The sequence below is a fragment of the Leopardus geoffroyi genome, chromosome A1 (assembly GCF_018350155.1).
Source record: "Leopardus geoffroyi isolate Oge1 chromosome A1, O.geoffroyi_Oge1_pat1.0, whole genome shotgun sequence".
NCBI classification, from domain to species: Eukaryota; Metazoa; Chordata; class Mammalia; order Carnivora; family Felidae; genus Leopardus; species Leopardus geoffroyi.
Window position 1 is genome coordinate 112,727,951 of NC_059326.1, and position 15,621 is coordinate 112,743,571.

At 37.6% G+C, this 15,621-nt stretch overlaps 1 protein-coding gene across 1 annotated transcript in view; it reads right to left on the reverse strand.

Moving 5' to 3' along the window:
• Positions 1–7,789, reverse strand: part of TRPC7 (transient receptor potential cation channel subfamily C member 7) — a 139,548-nt gene extending 131,759 nt beyond the window's left edge. Inside the window, exon 1 of the mRNA XM_045489791.1 lies at positions 7,351–7,789. Coding sequence (XP_045345747.1) covers positions 7,351–7,352 — 2 coding nt within the window. The 5' untranslated portion in view covers positions 7,353–7,789. The remainder of the gene's footprint in view (positions 1–7,350) is intronic.
• Positions 7,790–15,621: the final 7,832 nt, after the last annotated feature.

The following is a 15,621-nucleotide window of genomic DNA, read 5'->3' on the forward strand; positions in this document are numbered from 1 at the left end:
GCCAGGGTTTCAAAAAGGGCAGATAGCTATAGGGTAATTTGAGCTTGAGTCAGATATGCCGGCTTCAGCTAGCATTGAGACTTTGAGTGGATCCCTGTCTCAAGATACTTTAACTGTCATGCAGGATTTGGGCCAGATGTTCCCTAACTCTCTATGAATGTGAGCATCTGATTCTCCAATTGGCCCTCTTCTTATTTTCTATTCTTTTTTTTTTCTAGTCTACCCCTCACTCACATTATTCAAGTGATAGTAGAACGGCATACATTTCAATAAGATGGTATCTATTCTAAAGAGTAAGTGCTTGGGGATTTATTTTGAGCCATTTTCCACGTTTCCCTGGGTCTGTTTGTTAGGGGTCATGTTTCCATGCATTAAGAATATTCAGTATTTAATTTAAGCCATTTGTAAAAAATAAAAGTTCCAGAGGAAGGCCTTTAAATTAAATCTTGTGTTTTGAGATTAAAAAAAATGTTCCATTCAGTGTGGGGAAATAGGTTCTACTTACATAAATGTGTTAGAAAAAGGCTTAGGGTGGAAAGCTGCCACCACAGGGCAAAAGCACCCAGGTTAGGTAACGAGATAAAGTAATGGGATCACGGGTAACTTGTTGTTATCACCTGTAGGACATCCTTTCCATCTGGCTCCAATATATACTTCTGTCACAAACTCCCCTCGCTCCCAGATCCTTTGCTTCTTACACACACAAGTTAATGATTACTATCTGATTGCTTTCTCCACGTTCACGTGTTTAAGATCTTGTTTTCTTCACATTCACCACGTGGGTAAATACCTTGTGATCTCAAAAAATGTGGAGATGAAACTCCCTGTTTAGGGCTCTTGGGTTCTCCCAGACATTAGCCTCTCTCATATTCAATTTGGCACGTGCTCTTTTGCTGGACAAGAGAGAACTCCAGACTCATAGTCTGCGACAGACAACTCAGTCTTGTGATTTTTAAATTTTGGGTCTCCATTTAGTTTTCTGCTAATTTTACCTTTTGACCTGCTCAAACCCTTTTGGTTTTAGCTGCTTCCTGGGGCCCTTTGTGGTATAAAGCAAAGACTTGGAGGTCAGAGCTTCTGCTCTAATCTTGCCTAGGGCTGAGTCATACGCTTTTTGGGAGAAGCTGCTAAACTATTCAGTGGAGTAGCTTTTTCATCTGCAAAAAGTAAAAGGAATAATTATGGGTAACTCCTTCAAAAGGTAACTGTGGGTGATAAATCCTGATAGAGAGTTCTGTGCTCCTTTAGGAAGAGATCAGAACTGCCATCCACTTTTCTAAAGTGCATTTTGATAAAAGATGGCTGGAGAAAAGGTTCTCGGGATTCAAGTTCATGATCTCCTCTGAGCCCATTTCTCTCAACAATGCCATCATTCCAGGGAGAGAGGCTGCTTATTGATGCCAAAGCAGACTGTAGATTGGGAGTCCAATAGTGACCTTTAGAGGAGAGAGGGACTTACAATAGGAAGCAGGCTTTATTATTACAGGTTTTCCAGAGGGAGGAGAAGTGACTGAGTTGAAAGCTAAGCAGCCACCTCATTTGTATCCCCAAAGAGCCTTGTTTCAGAGGATGTCATGAAATTAGTTTCAAGGTCTGTCATCTGGGTACACATACTCAGGTGGGAACTGAGCCTACAAAAGACTAATAATCTTTTTTTAAAGGTGATTTATTTATTTTGGAAGGAAGAGAGCAGGAGCAGGGGAGGGGCAAAGAGAGAGCACACAGAGAATCTCAAGCAGGCTCTGTGGTGTCAGTGCAGAGCCTGATGCAGGGCTTGGTCCCATGAACCATGAGATCATGACCTGAGATGATATCAAGTGTTGGACACTTAACCGACTGAGCCGCCCAGGTGCCCTTAGATTAATTACCTTTCTGACAGAATTACTCAATCTGCCCTCTGATGAGACGTATACCCTGCTCAGGAGCGCCTCTCTGGATTTAGACATTACAACTCAACCTGAGAAAAGGCAGTTTCCACTCAGGAACATCTGAGTGGTGTGTCACTGATGAGATGCCGGCTGTCCTAGAAGGAACCAGGGCTTGAGCTTGATTCTATGTTACTTTTCCATTAGAGGTCTGCTCAAGAGGGAGAATAGGTCAGACTCCAAGGTCATAGGTACACAACCAATCCACAGAAGCAAGCCATGGAGAGATTAATTCAAAGGAAATATAATAATAACTACTGAACCAAGTCAGAGCAGAGAAACATTTTACAAGAAACATGTAAGTACCCAATCTAAATTCAGAGTCCGTATAAATATCGTAGACACTGCAGGTTAAAAACGTAAAGGTTGTTAAAGCATCATTTGATAATTTCCCTCATTAGACAAACAAACAAACATGAAAACAAGGTATGAGCATTCCTGTTTTTTAGGTGAAGCAAAAAGACTAAACCTTAGGACAAATAATTTCACAAGAGTAGAGCATCATATAAATCTTGATGTTTCTACAAACATCTTTTATCTATGGACAAATCCTGATGTTTCTAGAAACCTCTTTTATCCATGAACAGATATATGTGTGTGACTAGTATTTGTCAGAATGTCAAATGTCTTCACCATTAGACATGTGTTTTTCTGAATGACCTTGAAAGCAGACACCCAGATATAGTAAGAAATAAACAAGCCTCTCTTTCCCAGCTTTTAAAACCTCAGCTTTGAGATACATTTGGATGCTCACAGAATTGTCAATTCTGCTATTTTCCTAGGAGAATTTGTCACTGATGAGACCTTATGGGCCTTCAAGTCATGTATGCATACAAGCATATAATGAGGCATCCTACTCACTGAGATTGCTTCTAACATAAAAGGGTTTCACAGCAGACCCTAGACCCACATGAATTGGTTCAGATATTGATGGGGGCCTATTTCTTACTTCAGTGGGGACTCTTTATTAGTGCTGACTCCTTCTTCCCTTTAATCATGCTTTTTAAACATGTATTTTATTTTTTTTAAGCTTTGTTAAAGTATGATTGGCAAAACTGAGAAATACTTAAAGTATATATTGTGGTGATTTGCTCTAAGTATACATCATGGAAGGAATCCTACCATCTAGTTAATTAACACATTCACCATCTCACATGTATCTATTTGGTGAGAACATGAATTTCTCTCTTAGAAGATTGTGTCTATGTAATACAGTGTTATCAACCATTATAGTCACTGTATGGTACACTAGAGCTTCATCTTATAGCTGAAAGTTTTAATATGCTCTTGTACCAACCTGTCCCTATTTGCCCAAGTTAAGCATTTTTATACCTCTGAATATATTTAGCCCTTATATCCTTATTATTTAATTTTGACATTGTGGACAGTCAGTCTGTAGCCATACATTTCGTATGGGTTGGGAAGAATCCACAAAAGATATGTCAGAAAGACAAAGCCATTTGGTTCACAGTAGCTGGTGGCCAGAACTCACACTCATGAATCAGCTGTGTTGCTCTGCTGGAGAGTGGGGATATTGTCACAATTTCAGGACCAGTAATGAGCAAAATGATCTTCTTAATCTTCTTAAAATCCAATTAGCATTTGATTGCCCTTACTCTAATATTTTTCTTAAAAATGAACTTTGAATGCAAATGCCCTTTTATTTGCATATATTACTGAGATAATGACTGATCAAACTCATCAAACACCTCAATTAAGATACTGTGTTTTTCATCTTTCATAAATGCATACATTGACATTTGATGTCATTGAGAAGAAGAGTTTCAGTGGAAACAAAACCATATTTGAGAGGAGGACTGATTATTAAACTCCCTCTTGATCCCTTGGTTGCTATTTTTATCAAACTGCTTTTACAGATGCATCAGCTAGTCTGAGGAAAGCCAGATGTCAGTGATCCATGAAAAGTATGAATCTTGCACCCTAAATCCACTGCAAATAAGCATGACCATTAAGCATTTTGGAGACAGGAATTGTGATTAATTACTGATGAAGAAAAGGACTCTTAATCAAAATGTCTTTTTGGAGATATTTGTTGTCTTTTTTTATAAAATTGCTACATGCACCATAGGGCTCCGTGGAGATCACCCAAGCCTGAAACTAATTCAGTCTGTAACATTCCACAACTAAAGGTAGAGGCAAACAAAATCCATGAGTTAGGTCAGTCACCCAGGAAAACCCAGCTCTGGTCTGTGCATTGTCTCCCAAGTGTACGTAGTCTGAGTTTTAGTCCAGGGCAACAGTAATGAAATATTCAAGTGATTTGGAATGTTCTCCAAAATCTCAGTTCTCTTACCAAAGTAAGAGAAGAATAAAATCTACCCTCCATGCACCTCAGCCACAGTGAAGATGTAGTAATGTACATCAAATGTCCTGGATAGTAGGAAGCCTTATGCAAATGTTAGATGACTATAAATTGGCTTACATTTTACTCTACACTGATATAGTCAGCTTAGCTATTTTTCTAAATGACTGTATAATAGTGATAGTTAACATATATTACAGATTTGCCATGTTGCAGACATTCTGTTAAGTGCTTTATGCGAATTATTGTTTTAAATTCACACAAATCATATGATAAGCTTAGCTGTTTGCCTCAATGACTAATCATAATGATTAACATTTATTACACATTAACCATATTGCAGGCACTATGCTGAGTACTTTACATGTATTATCATTTTAAATTCTCATTAACTACTACATGATACAGTTGATAGCGTTATTCCCATTTCACAGATGGTGAAATGAGGCTCGGATAAATTAACTGCTTTTGTTAAGGCTACGTAACTTGTGAGTGGTAGACCCACTATTAGGAGTCTAATCTCTTTGGTTTCAAAGCTAATGTTTGGGTCTGGTATGCCACTGCCATCCATCTTCTTCCTCCATTTTTTCCCAAATGTCTTTAGACTGTAAAATTTTCCACTAGAGTGCAGGATCCTTGAGGGCAGGGGAATTTCTTATTTATATGGCATATGTACCTGGTACCCAGTACACATGATGCCTGGCGTATGGTACATGGTTGGATAACTTAATTCTTAAATACTTGAATTTGGGTTGGTTATTAAAGAAGAGCAACAAAATAGAAGGGTTAATGTTTACCAGTGTCTTACTTCTTTTAAATATAGGAGCCATGTGATCCTATTGCTATTATTTCCTATTTGTGCCGACAAGTTTTAAAATTAGAGTTCCAAAGCCAAATTAGTTTCCACTTCCACTGTAAATAATGGTCCATAGGTTGCTAGATGAGACCATTAATATCAGAGGGTGTATTAATTCCCTTGGGTGACTGGGGCAAAAAAAAAAAAAAAAAACAAAAAAACAAAAAAACGGAGACATTCCCACTTCTTCAGGATACTTCTGAAAAATTTTATGTATTTCCAGAGGCATCCAATTAATTTCTAAGTATCACCTTCGTTGTTCTGTTGAAGCTGAGGTGAGATAGTACATGTAAATGATAGTGCCTAGTAAGTGCTGTAGTAACATTGGACACTATTAATTGTCTTAGTTTAATATAATCATAAAAATTGTGGATCTATAGCATTCAAGTTCTCACCTAAGCTAGTGACAGCAATTTGCTTGTAAAATACACCCATTTTGAATAAAAGAAAATATATCTATCTAGTTACCCATGAATATACATGAGTTTATATATCTTACTCTTCAGGTTCTATGGAATAGCCAAGTATTCTTCTGCTACTCATTATAATACATTATCCTGAGATATACTTTCCAAACAATTATGCTAGTGTGATATATATTTTTTCCATTGCATCTTGGATTGAAAAATATTATATAGATTCCTTAATGTTAACAAATGATTCTATCAGCAATTTATTTTTCAACAAATAGTGTCATCTAGAGAAGAGATTATTCTCCATATTTTCAAACTACCTTCTATAGTATCCATACAAATATAATTAGTGCTTTGTGTGTGCTTCTTTTATTCTTTTTTTAAAAAAATCCTTATTTGTCTATTTGGGACTGGGGAAACTGGATATCTGTATCTCATTGTGTATATCTCCAGATAGAGCTGAAACAGTAAGTTCTTATAGTTACATGCCTTTCCCCCAAAGATTTGTCTTGGTATAAAATAGATCCATGTAACCTTTTAACTATGTCATTGACTTTGGTGACAGAAGAGCTTGAAATGATCATCTACTACTAAGAAAATAAGACAGGCCCTTAAATCGTGAAATGACAATACTGAAAAAAGTAACATGCTGAATATTTTGGAGGAGGGGGAATGGTGATTGCCTTTCCTGAGCAAGAGATCCTGTCAGTTCTCATCCAGGATACCACATGTATCTGAAATTAGCCTCAGTGAGGCTCCACATAGCTCTCATTTTTTTTCTGGGTTAATTGCTGCCTGAAGGAGTTAGCTAGTCTGTATGCCCCTAAGCTTCGAGCAAGTGTTTTGGAAAGAAATGTTTATGAAATTATAATTGTGACATAGAAACTTGGTAAATTGTTAAATAATTAAACCAATGTCATTGCTTAACAAATCTTAGAGAGTGAGTTTGTATCATGTTCATAATGAATATTCTGGATTTAATGTGTATTCATTCATAAATCTGATGTGTGTCCAGTGATTCAGAAATAGGACCCACCAGCAGGTGGCATTCTGAGGCAAAAATTCACTGAGTGCCACCAGACAGGGTCAATCATTATTGCCTCTTTCAAATCTACCCTGAATTCATTAAGCCTTTAAATTACAATTAATAGCAATAGCATCTTGATTAAGTCTATTCATACTTAAGTGAATTTACAACTTCACATGTAAAGGAGGAGTTTCTTTGTTTCAGAGTTTCAAAGCTTGTGTCAAAGCACTGCCTGGATTACATTTCTTTTATTAAGAGCATATTCGTTATGTTGAAACGGACATCTAAAGGTCATTATTTTTCACAAATAAAAGGAAAGAAAAAAAACAACCTCTTTCTTCCCACCTGTAGTTCTTTAATGGTGGCTACTTATTAGAAGATAGCCTTCTTCCTCTTCCTACCCCTATATTTATGTTAAGATAAATACAATCACAAAAAATTGGCAAATTAAAAAGCTGTCAGTAGTGAAGTAGGAGGAGAATAGACAACACATATACTCTCTTCCAGGAATAAAACAAAACAAAACAACAACCCTGCACTCTAGTACAGAAGGACTGGGTTACCAATATGAGTTGTCTATTTTAAATGGATTTACAAACTTAGACTTCCAATGAAAACTAAAAAAAAAAAAAATTCCTCTACCAACCCAACAAATAAGAAAGATTTCAGATCCAGGTTCATATCTAAAAATCCAAGCAATGCACAGGAGGGAGAGGGCTAATAAATAAAAGTTGAATTCTATATTTCAGCAAGAAAACAATCTCTGTTGGAAAAATCGATATGAAAGAATCATCATAGTCGCTTACATTGAGGGAGAAATAAGCAGGCTGGTCTCTGGTCTCTAGATGACCGGAATCCGGTGATGAGTCGCGGGAATCTGGCTCCCCATGGGTGGTAGCTGAGGGGATGCCGCTCTCCGTGGTGCTGAAGTGTAAAGCTGGTCAAGTCCGTGGAGTTGCGAAGATGTGAAAGCGCGCTTCGCTGTCCTTTGTGCTGCAATGGTAAAAACTCCCCTTCCGAGGCAGACTTGCCTTACCGTTCTTTTCCTAATCTGGGGGAAATTTCCCAGGGAACATGACGGAGAAGGATCCGTGTGTGAGACTGGCATGTGGCGTGGTGATGGGTTGGTATAGTTCCCACCCCTTCTCGCAGACAGTAGCTTTGAAAGGGAGGTAGCAACTCTGTCTTCCTACCATAGATCCTCACGATTTCTACCTGCCCCCTCTCATGCCCCAGAACAGTGCATAACACACACACACACACACACACACACACACCTCAATTATGTAAGGCAGCAGGTTCTGGCTCCTGAGGCAGAATATTCATCTGTTTAAATAAATGAAAAATGTGGAATGAATTGGTTTCCTACCTGTTGTGTCTGTGTGTGTTTACACAGGAAGGGAGTTGAAAAGAAAACTAACACCCGGAGAACATGAAGAATGACAGAAGTAGTTTTGTTTTTTTTTTTGTTTTTTGTTTTTTGTTTTTTTTTTAATAAGCTTTAAGAAGACTTTGTCTTCTCTGACTGATGCATGTTCTATTTGTATCCTTTTGCTTCATCATCTTTTAACCTTATCTAGGATCAGGAAGAGGTCAGTGATATAGATCAAGTCTGATGTTAACAACAGGACTTTAAAAGGATTAACTTTCATTTGTAACTTTCCATTTATTGAAAGGAAATTCCTAATGCAAAAATCCATTTCCTCACAGTCCCCACTCCCACCAATTGCCTTGTTAACAAATGGTCTGATTCTTAAACACTAAGGTATTTTGATGGCTTCATGGGAGAGAAACCTACTTAACTGAAATATTGCCTGTGTGTGAGAAACCAGGATTAATTCCAGGATCTACCTCTGTCACTGAACAATAAATCAGAGTGCTTATTCTTTGAAACCAATTCATGGATTAACAACAGTCTGTAAAGACTGTCTCTGTGTGTAAATGTGATACTTAGGGTTAAACAATTGGCTTATAATGTATTTTGCACAATGGTATTCTATGTTTATATGCAAATCAGGTTGCATTAGTTTATTAATATGCTACTAGCATTTTCTCTGGAAGCAACATGATGTGTGGGGGAAGACCCTGGAATTTTGATTCACTTATTAACTGTGTGACTTTGGACATAATACATAACCTAATTGAACCTCTGTCTTCTCATACATAAATGGTAGGTAATAATGGGGGTAATAATACTTTTTTCCAAATGCATGGTGATTATTAATTGAAATGACATGTACAAAGCACCCAGAAGGGTTATTTAACATTTAAGAGGTGAATAATAAGTTAGAATGTTTTTACCCCTTATAACTAGACAAGTTAAAGTAATTCTTTAGTTACAACTCTCTAAAAAGCTTGACAAAAAACTAATTTTATTCCTGTAAGCCTCTATATAGGTTTTCCAATATAAGTAACTGTGCTTTATTGGATAAAATACCTTTTTACAAAGAAATTGTCTTAAAATGAAAACTTTTTCTTTTAAAAATTTTAGTTTTCAAGAAAATAATTTTAGTTTTAACTAGAATCAGGAACCAATACACTGAATTCTCTTGATTAAAATGTTAATGAATTAAGAGCTATTTAATTTCACATCGAAGTGTAGAGCAAAATATATGAAACCAATAAAAGTGTCTTACACAGTCACAAAGTTAGTAGATTAGCTATGACACTGGTAATATCTTTTTGATTGGGACCTTCATCATCATGATTAGCAAAACAGTATAGAATAAAATACTCTTAATTATAAACACTTTCTTAAGACTACTGGGTTGTGGCTTTTAGTTGATAATGCTGTAGATGAAGTCTTATTATATTGTTTTAAATAAATAACCAAAAGAGTGTTTTCATGAAATTCTGACATGAACTATGTTCTTGTTTCCACTCATGGTGAGCTCATTAAAAAACAAGTCATATTTTTAAAAGTGTGACAATGAAAGTGCAGTAGTTATATATATGGAGGAAATGAGCTAATTATTTTATAGATATATTGAGTGAAGACAGGTCATAATCAGGACAGTTAGCTCTTCAAAAGTGATAGGTTAAGATGGTATTTGTGAAGAATCCAGCTTTCAGTGTCCACATTATTAGAGTGCTTTATCACTTCCAGAGGATCATGGTCATAAACAACATTTCATTCAGTGGGTTAGTACTTGTAATCTAAGAGTGTTACATACATATCAAAATATTTTCAGTGTGTAAAACACAGAAGTAATTAGGTTCTCTCTGTCATTGATGAAAGTTTAGAAGACTATATAGGTGTCTAAGTTTCATGTGCAAGGTCTTAAGCTTTGTTTTCTCCTAGCTCAGAGTAGAGTTTATACAATTCTAGTCAAACTTCTTGTATTTTAATTCCAAATCCTCCAATTCCCAAGTAGTCCCTCAGTTTTATCACCTGTAAAATGAAAGTAATAACAGTCTCTCACTTGTAGAATTACAGTGAGGATAAAATGAGACAACTCACATAAAGTGCTCACAGCAGTGTCAGGCATATAGTCAGAGCTCAGTATACATCAGCTTTCATTATTGCTTAACAGCTCACTCTATGACTGAACAGTGAACATATTATTGATATATGGTTCTCAGACTTTGTGTGCTCTATTGTCACCTCACCAGCCTGTTGAAAATATAAAAATACAATTTTCTGGTGCTCGAGAGAAATTGCCTTTTTTCTTCCAGAACTTCTGGCCATTCTGTTGTGGGAAGTTCGTAAGTCATACTATGAGGAAACACTGCTCTTGTCCATTGGAAGAGTGATTTGTTTTAGAAACTGCAGTCATAAGTATGAATGTCTGCTTCAAATGATTGAACCCTTTGGGACACTTACTCTCTTTTTTCTCTCATGCTAATTTGTTTGGTTACTGGACAGACCTGGCTCTTTCTCCCAGGTAGGAGCAACAATATAGTAATCAGATTTATTCTTACATTTTTGGTTTAAGAAAGTGATACAAATAAGTCCTACAGGAAAAAAAATCTGGTTGAAATTTCAAGAAGCCTCTATGTTAAGTTTGTACTCAAAAAAGAGTAGAAATCTCTTTCATCTTGGTTGATCGAAATATCACTGTAAAGCTTCTCCAGAGTGGGCACAGATCTGAGAAAAATCTTGTGCTCTAGACTGTTCTCAAGCCATGAAAAATTGTGACTTTATTCATGAACAGGTGGGGAGCGACTAGAAATGGTGCTGTGTCTTAAAGTGATGCTACGAGTAATGCTAATTTAATCCTCTTCATTTTATGCATTTTGTGGAAAATTGTTGATCTTCTAATTTGGGCTGTAAACTTGTGGATTTCAGTGGTTGTGACTTTACAGGCTTTATGTCAGCTATAATTGGCCAGTAACTTATGAAAAGTTTTTTTTTTGTTTTTTTTTTTGTTTTTTTTAATCAGTGAGAAAATGGGTGCCTGGGTGGTTCATTTGGTTAAGCGTCTGACTCTTGATTTCAGCTCAGGTCATGATCTCATGGTTTGTGAGATAGAGCCTCGCATCAGGCTACACACTGAGTGTAGAGCCTACCTAAGATCCTCTCTTTCTCCCTATGCTCCTTCCTCCCCCTAAAAAATAAGCAGAAAGTAATGTGAAATAAATAATTATTTATACACACTGATTCCCTTTCAAGGAAGGACTTGCACAGGGATGATAGTCATCTGACAGACCCCAGCTTTCATATCCTTCAGGGTCTGCCTCAGCTGAAAAGAGCCATCTTACTTGAGGTAACACCTTTTCTTGGGCAGCCTTTATCTGGTGACTGAACAAGGTAGGGGTATATAAGCCATTTTAGAGACACTGTTGTAAGGAACTCCATAGCTCACTGCCTTATTGGCCAGATTATCATAGTTGGTTTCTTCCTCTGTCCAATCCTACCTACTCTCTCTTCCTTTCATAAATGTTGATCCCTAATAAGTATCTTTCACCTCAAACTCTGTCTCAGTTTCTGTTTCCAGGGAATTGAACCTGCGTTAATTGGTAGTAGGTGTGGTTTCAGAAAGTAGGTGATTATGTGGGGTTTGAAGCTGAATTACCATCTAGCTGGCAATGCAGACCTCTTCACAACTCTTGGAACAAGGTGATGGTCTACATCCTGAACTTTCAATGGTATTGAATTGGGAAGTTGTATTTGTGGAAGAGGATACATTGCATGGGTGATATATCATGCATTTGAAACTTACAGGAGAAATAATAATGTGTAGTTAAATGCCATTGATACCCAAAAGAAAGATAATGAGTAGCTGAGGTTGTGTAATTGGCAGTTGAAATGTAAAATCCAGAGGATCTCCTGGTTGTGTACAAAGAAGTTCTTATCAACTCTAGTGGGAAGATAGAGAAAGTCAAGGTCTAAGCCTAGGAATTAATATTTGGAGGACTGAATTTAGAGATGACTAAATGCTGAACCAAAATAAGTCTATCATGCCAAGCACTTTGGTTGGAAAAATCCAAGACTCTGATGGAATGAGAACATCTACATGGGTGTCTCTCAAGATTTTGACCCCCTGTATACTTCTGAACTTTTTGAGGCTATATACACGGTCCATTTATCTCCATTAAGAGTTAGCACCACCACCCCCTGACCCCATCTGAGACTGGAAGATTTTATATAGACCTCTCACCCATGAAGTATCATGTATCTGTCTCAGGGCCCATACCATTTTCTCTGCTGACCACAACGCCTATAACTAAGTTAAGTTGTACACAGGATGTGAATTGACTTTATTATCTGGAGACCCATAATATAGCGGAGGATGTTCTGAGCCTGGTAAGGCAGGAGAAGGACAGTGCACAAAAGGAGCTGCAAGAAATAGCCAACATGTACTGGAAGGAGTCAGGGAGGTAAGTGTGGGCCTGGATTCTGAGGATGCTTGATCAGGGGGCCTGAAATAAAAATTGCATATTGAACAGTTAACTGACTTGGAAATGTTCTCTTGAATTACTGCGTTTATTATTTTGGTGAGGATCCCAGTAAATGGTGTGAACTTACTACTTGGGTGGCCCCTGAAAACATGAAAGAGAACAATGGCTCACATACACAAAGTTGAAATGAAAGAATTTTCATGGCAGAGGACAGAAGGAAGGGAATGAAATGCTTATGGATGTGGGGATTCTGGGATCAGTAATTTTGGCTAGAAGGCCCATGAGATGATTATGTTCATGGGCCCTAGAGGATACATCTTTTACCAAAGTCATAAGAAATGCACTGATTAGAAGAACACCAGTATCATCTAAATTTTCAGTGTAGTTCTTTGTAGGCCAGGGCTGGCAGTAGCATATTCTGGCGGTGGCATGGTCCATTATGGGCTTGGTTCACTGATCGAGGTGGGCATGATAGAACCCTGAAACAATGGAGGCCAAGTGGCAGGACTTTAACATCTGAAACCAGGCTGTTGCAGTGCTGTCAGGACTAGCAAGAATGGAGGGTCAATCAAGAGCCCACAGACTAATGGAAATGGTTAATAGAAAATAGCATCTCTAAGGGCAAAATAGATGGGTAACTGACTAAGATACTATTCAGTTTATGGCTGCAGAAAAATTAAGAAATGATGACTAATAGGCCCTGGATGTCTTACTTCAATAAAAAGTAAAGATCCCCAAAGCATATTACTTAATGATATAAGCCATTCTGAAAAGGCTGCATACTGTATGATTATAACTATATGATACTCTTGAAAAGACAAAAGTATGGTGACAATAAAAGTATCAGTGATTGCCAAGGGTTGGCAGGGAGGGAGAGATGAATAGAACACAGAATATCTTTAGGGCAGTAAAACTTTTTTGTGTGATATTAGAATGATGGATACATGTCAATTATATATTTGTTGAAATCCATAGAATGTGTAACACCAAGAGTGAGCTCTAATATAAGCTATGGACTTTGAGTGATAATGATGTGTCACTGTAGGCTCATCATTTGTAATAATTATACCATTCTGACAGAGGATGGTGATAGTGGGGAAAGCTGTGCATATGTGGGGCAGGGGTCATATGGAAACTCTCTGTACTTTCTGCTCAGCTTTGCCTTGAAACTAAAACTGCTTTAAAAAATATAGTCTTCATAAAACAAATAATGATTCCTTGCTCAGCTTCTGGATGATCCTATTTTCAGTTCTGGAAACCATTATTAAAGTGGTGGGAAAATTCCTAGGAGAAAGAAGATCTAGGTTGTTTACGTGGTAATTATTCATCTAGCCCTTCTCCAAAGGGTCCTGCCATCATTTACTTGAACAACTTGACACTAGGGAAAAGAATAAAGGCAGTACCCATCTTGAGATCTGTTGAACACAGGGTCTGAGTTGATATTAATATCCAGGGACTCAATGTGTCATCATGGTCCCCTTGTTAGAGTAGTGGTATGAAATGACCAGGTAATAAATGGGGTGTTGGCCAACATGTCCACAAACCCACCTGATGGCCATTTCCTTAGTTCCAGGATATTAAATGGCTTTGAAATGCTTGACAGTTGTTGCAGTCTCCACATTGGGTTTTAGTCTTCTGTGGTAAGAATTATCACAGCAAGGAAAACAAAGTGGAAGGCTTTTGAAACTATCCCTCACACTCCCTAGACAGCCAAGATAGTAAAGTGAAAAACAGTATGACATCCTGGAGAAGGAAAATAGTGAAGATTAATGGTACCTTTTGGGATTTAAAGGGTTCACAGGTTATAGTCCCCAAGGTATTTCTATTTAATTGGTCATTCTATTGGACACTTACAGAAGCCAGTGTCCCCAGGGTGATAAGTGTAGAGTACTTCAAGTTGAAGCAAATAGTAGCCCCAGTCACAGCCACTATACTAGATGTAGTATTTTGTTGGAGTAGATTAATAGACCTCAAATATGTTGTAATTGTTTTGGAAAATATGTTATTTTCTATCCCAGGTCATAAATGAGGATCAGATATTTGCATGGAATACACAGTTTTGCTTGAGGACTTCTGTTAACTGGCTTACTCATTGTCCTAATACAGAGCAAAGGGATCTGGACTGTCTGAACATACTGCAGAACATCATATTAATTTATTAAATTGTTGATGATGATATTATGTTGATTGGACCCAATGAGCAAGAGATTGCCAGCATGCTGGAGGTCCTGGTAAGACACATTACTCCAGAAGATAGGAGGTGAAACCTGTGAAGATTTATGGTTTTTCTGCATCTGTAATTTTTTTAGGCATCCAGGAATTAAGAGCGTGCCAGTACATTGCCTCCAAAGTAAAAGGCCAGTCATTATGTCTTGTAATCTCTTACCCAAAGAAGGAAGCACAGTGACTGGTAGGCCTCTTTGGGTTCTGGAGTCAGCAAATTGTACATCTCAGGGTTCTGCTCCAGCCTGTGTTGTAGGAAGCATGAAAGATCACCATCTTTGAGTGCAACCCAGAGCAGGAAAAAAGTCTATAGTAGGATGAGTTTGTAGTGCAAGCAGCACTGCTCTTGGGCCACACAATCTGGCAGACCAATAATCTTAGGGATTATCACTGGTGGGAAAACATGTGATGTATAGTTTGTGTTAAGCCTCAGTGAAAGAATCATAAAGTGGGCCTTTGGTATTCTGGAGCATGGTCTTACCATTTGCAGTAGAGAATTATATACCTTTTGAAAAACAACTTCTGGCATGTTACTGGGTCCTGGAAGAGATGGAACATTCAACCATGAGAAGCTAGGTGACTGTATGTCCAGAGTGGTCCTTCATGAGATAGGTTCTTTCAGATTGACAATTCATAAGGACAGCTGGGTCCAGGAACAATCCATAGAAAAATGGATGTGGTATATCTAGGACTGAGTAATAGGGGGACATGAGCATGAACATATAGCTCAGATCCTCATGGCACCCACCACTCTGGTACCAGGATCATTTATTCCCCTTATATGGAGATTTTAACATAAATAGGAGAAAAAGCCTGAATTCAATATAGATGAGTTAGCTTAGTATTTGTGTACATATCAGAAATGGATGGTAGCTATACCAGAATCTCATTTAAAGATGGTCTTGAAAGGTAAGGTAAATCTTCTCAGCGCTCAGAGGATTGGTAGACCTTTTTCATAGAAAAAGAACTAGCCTGAGGTTAAATATATACAACATTATGGATAGTGATGCATG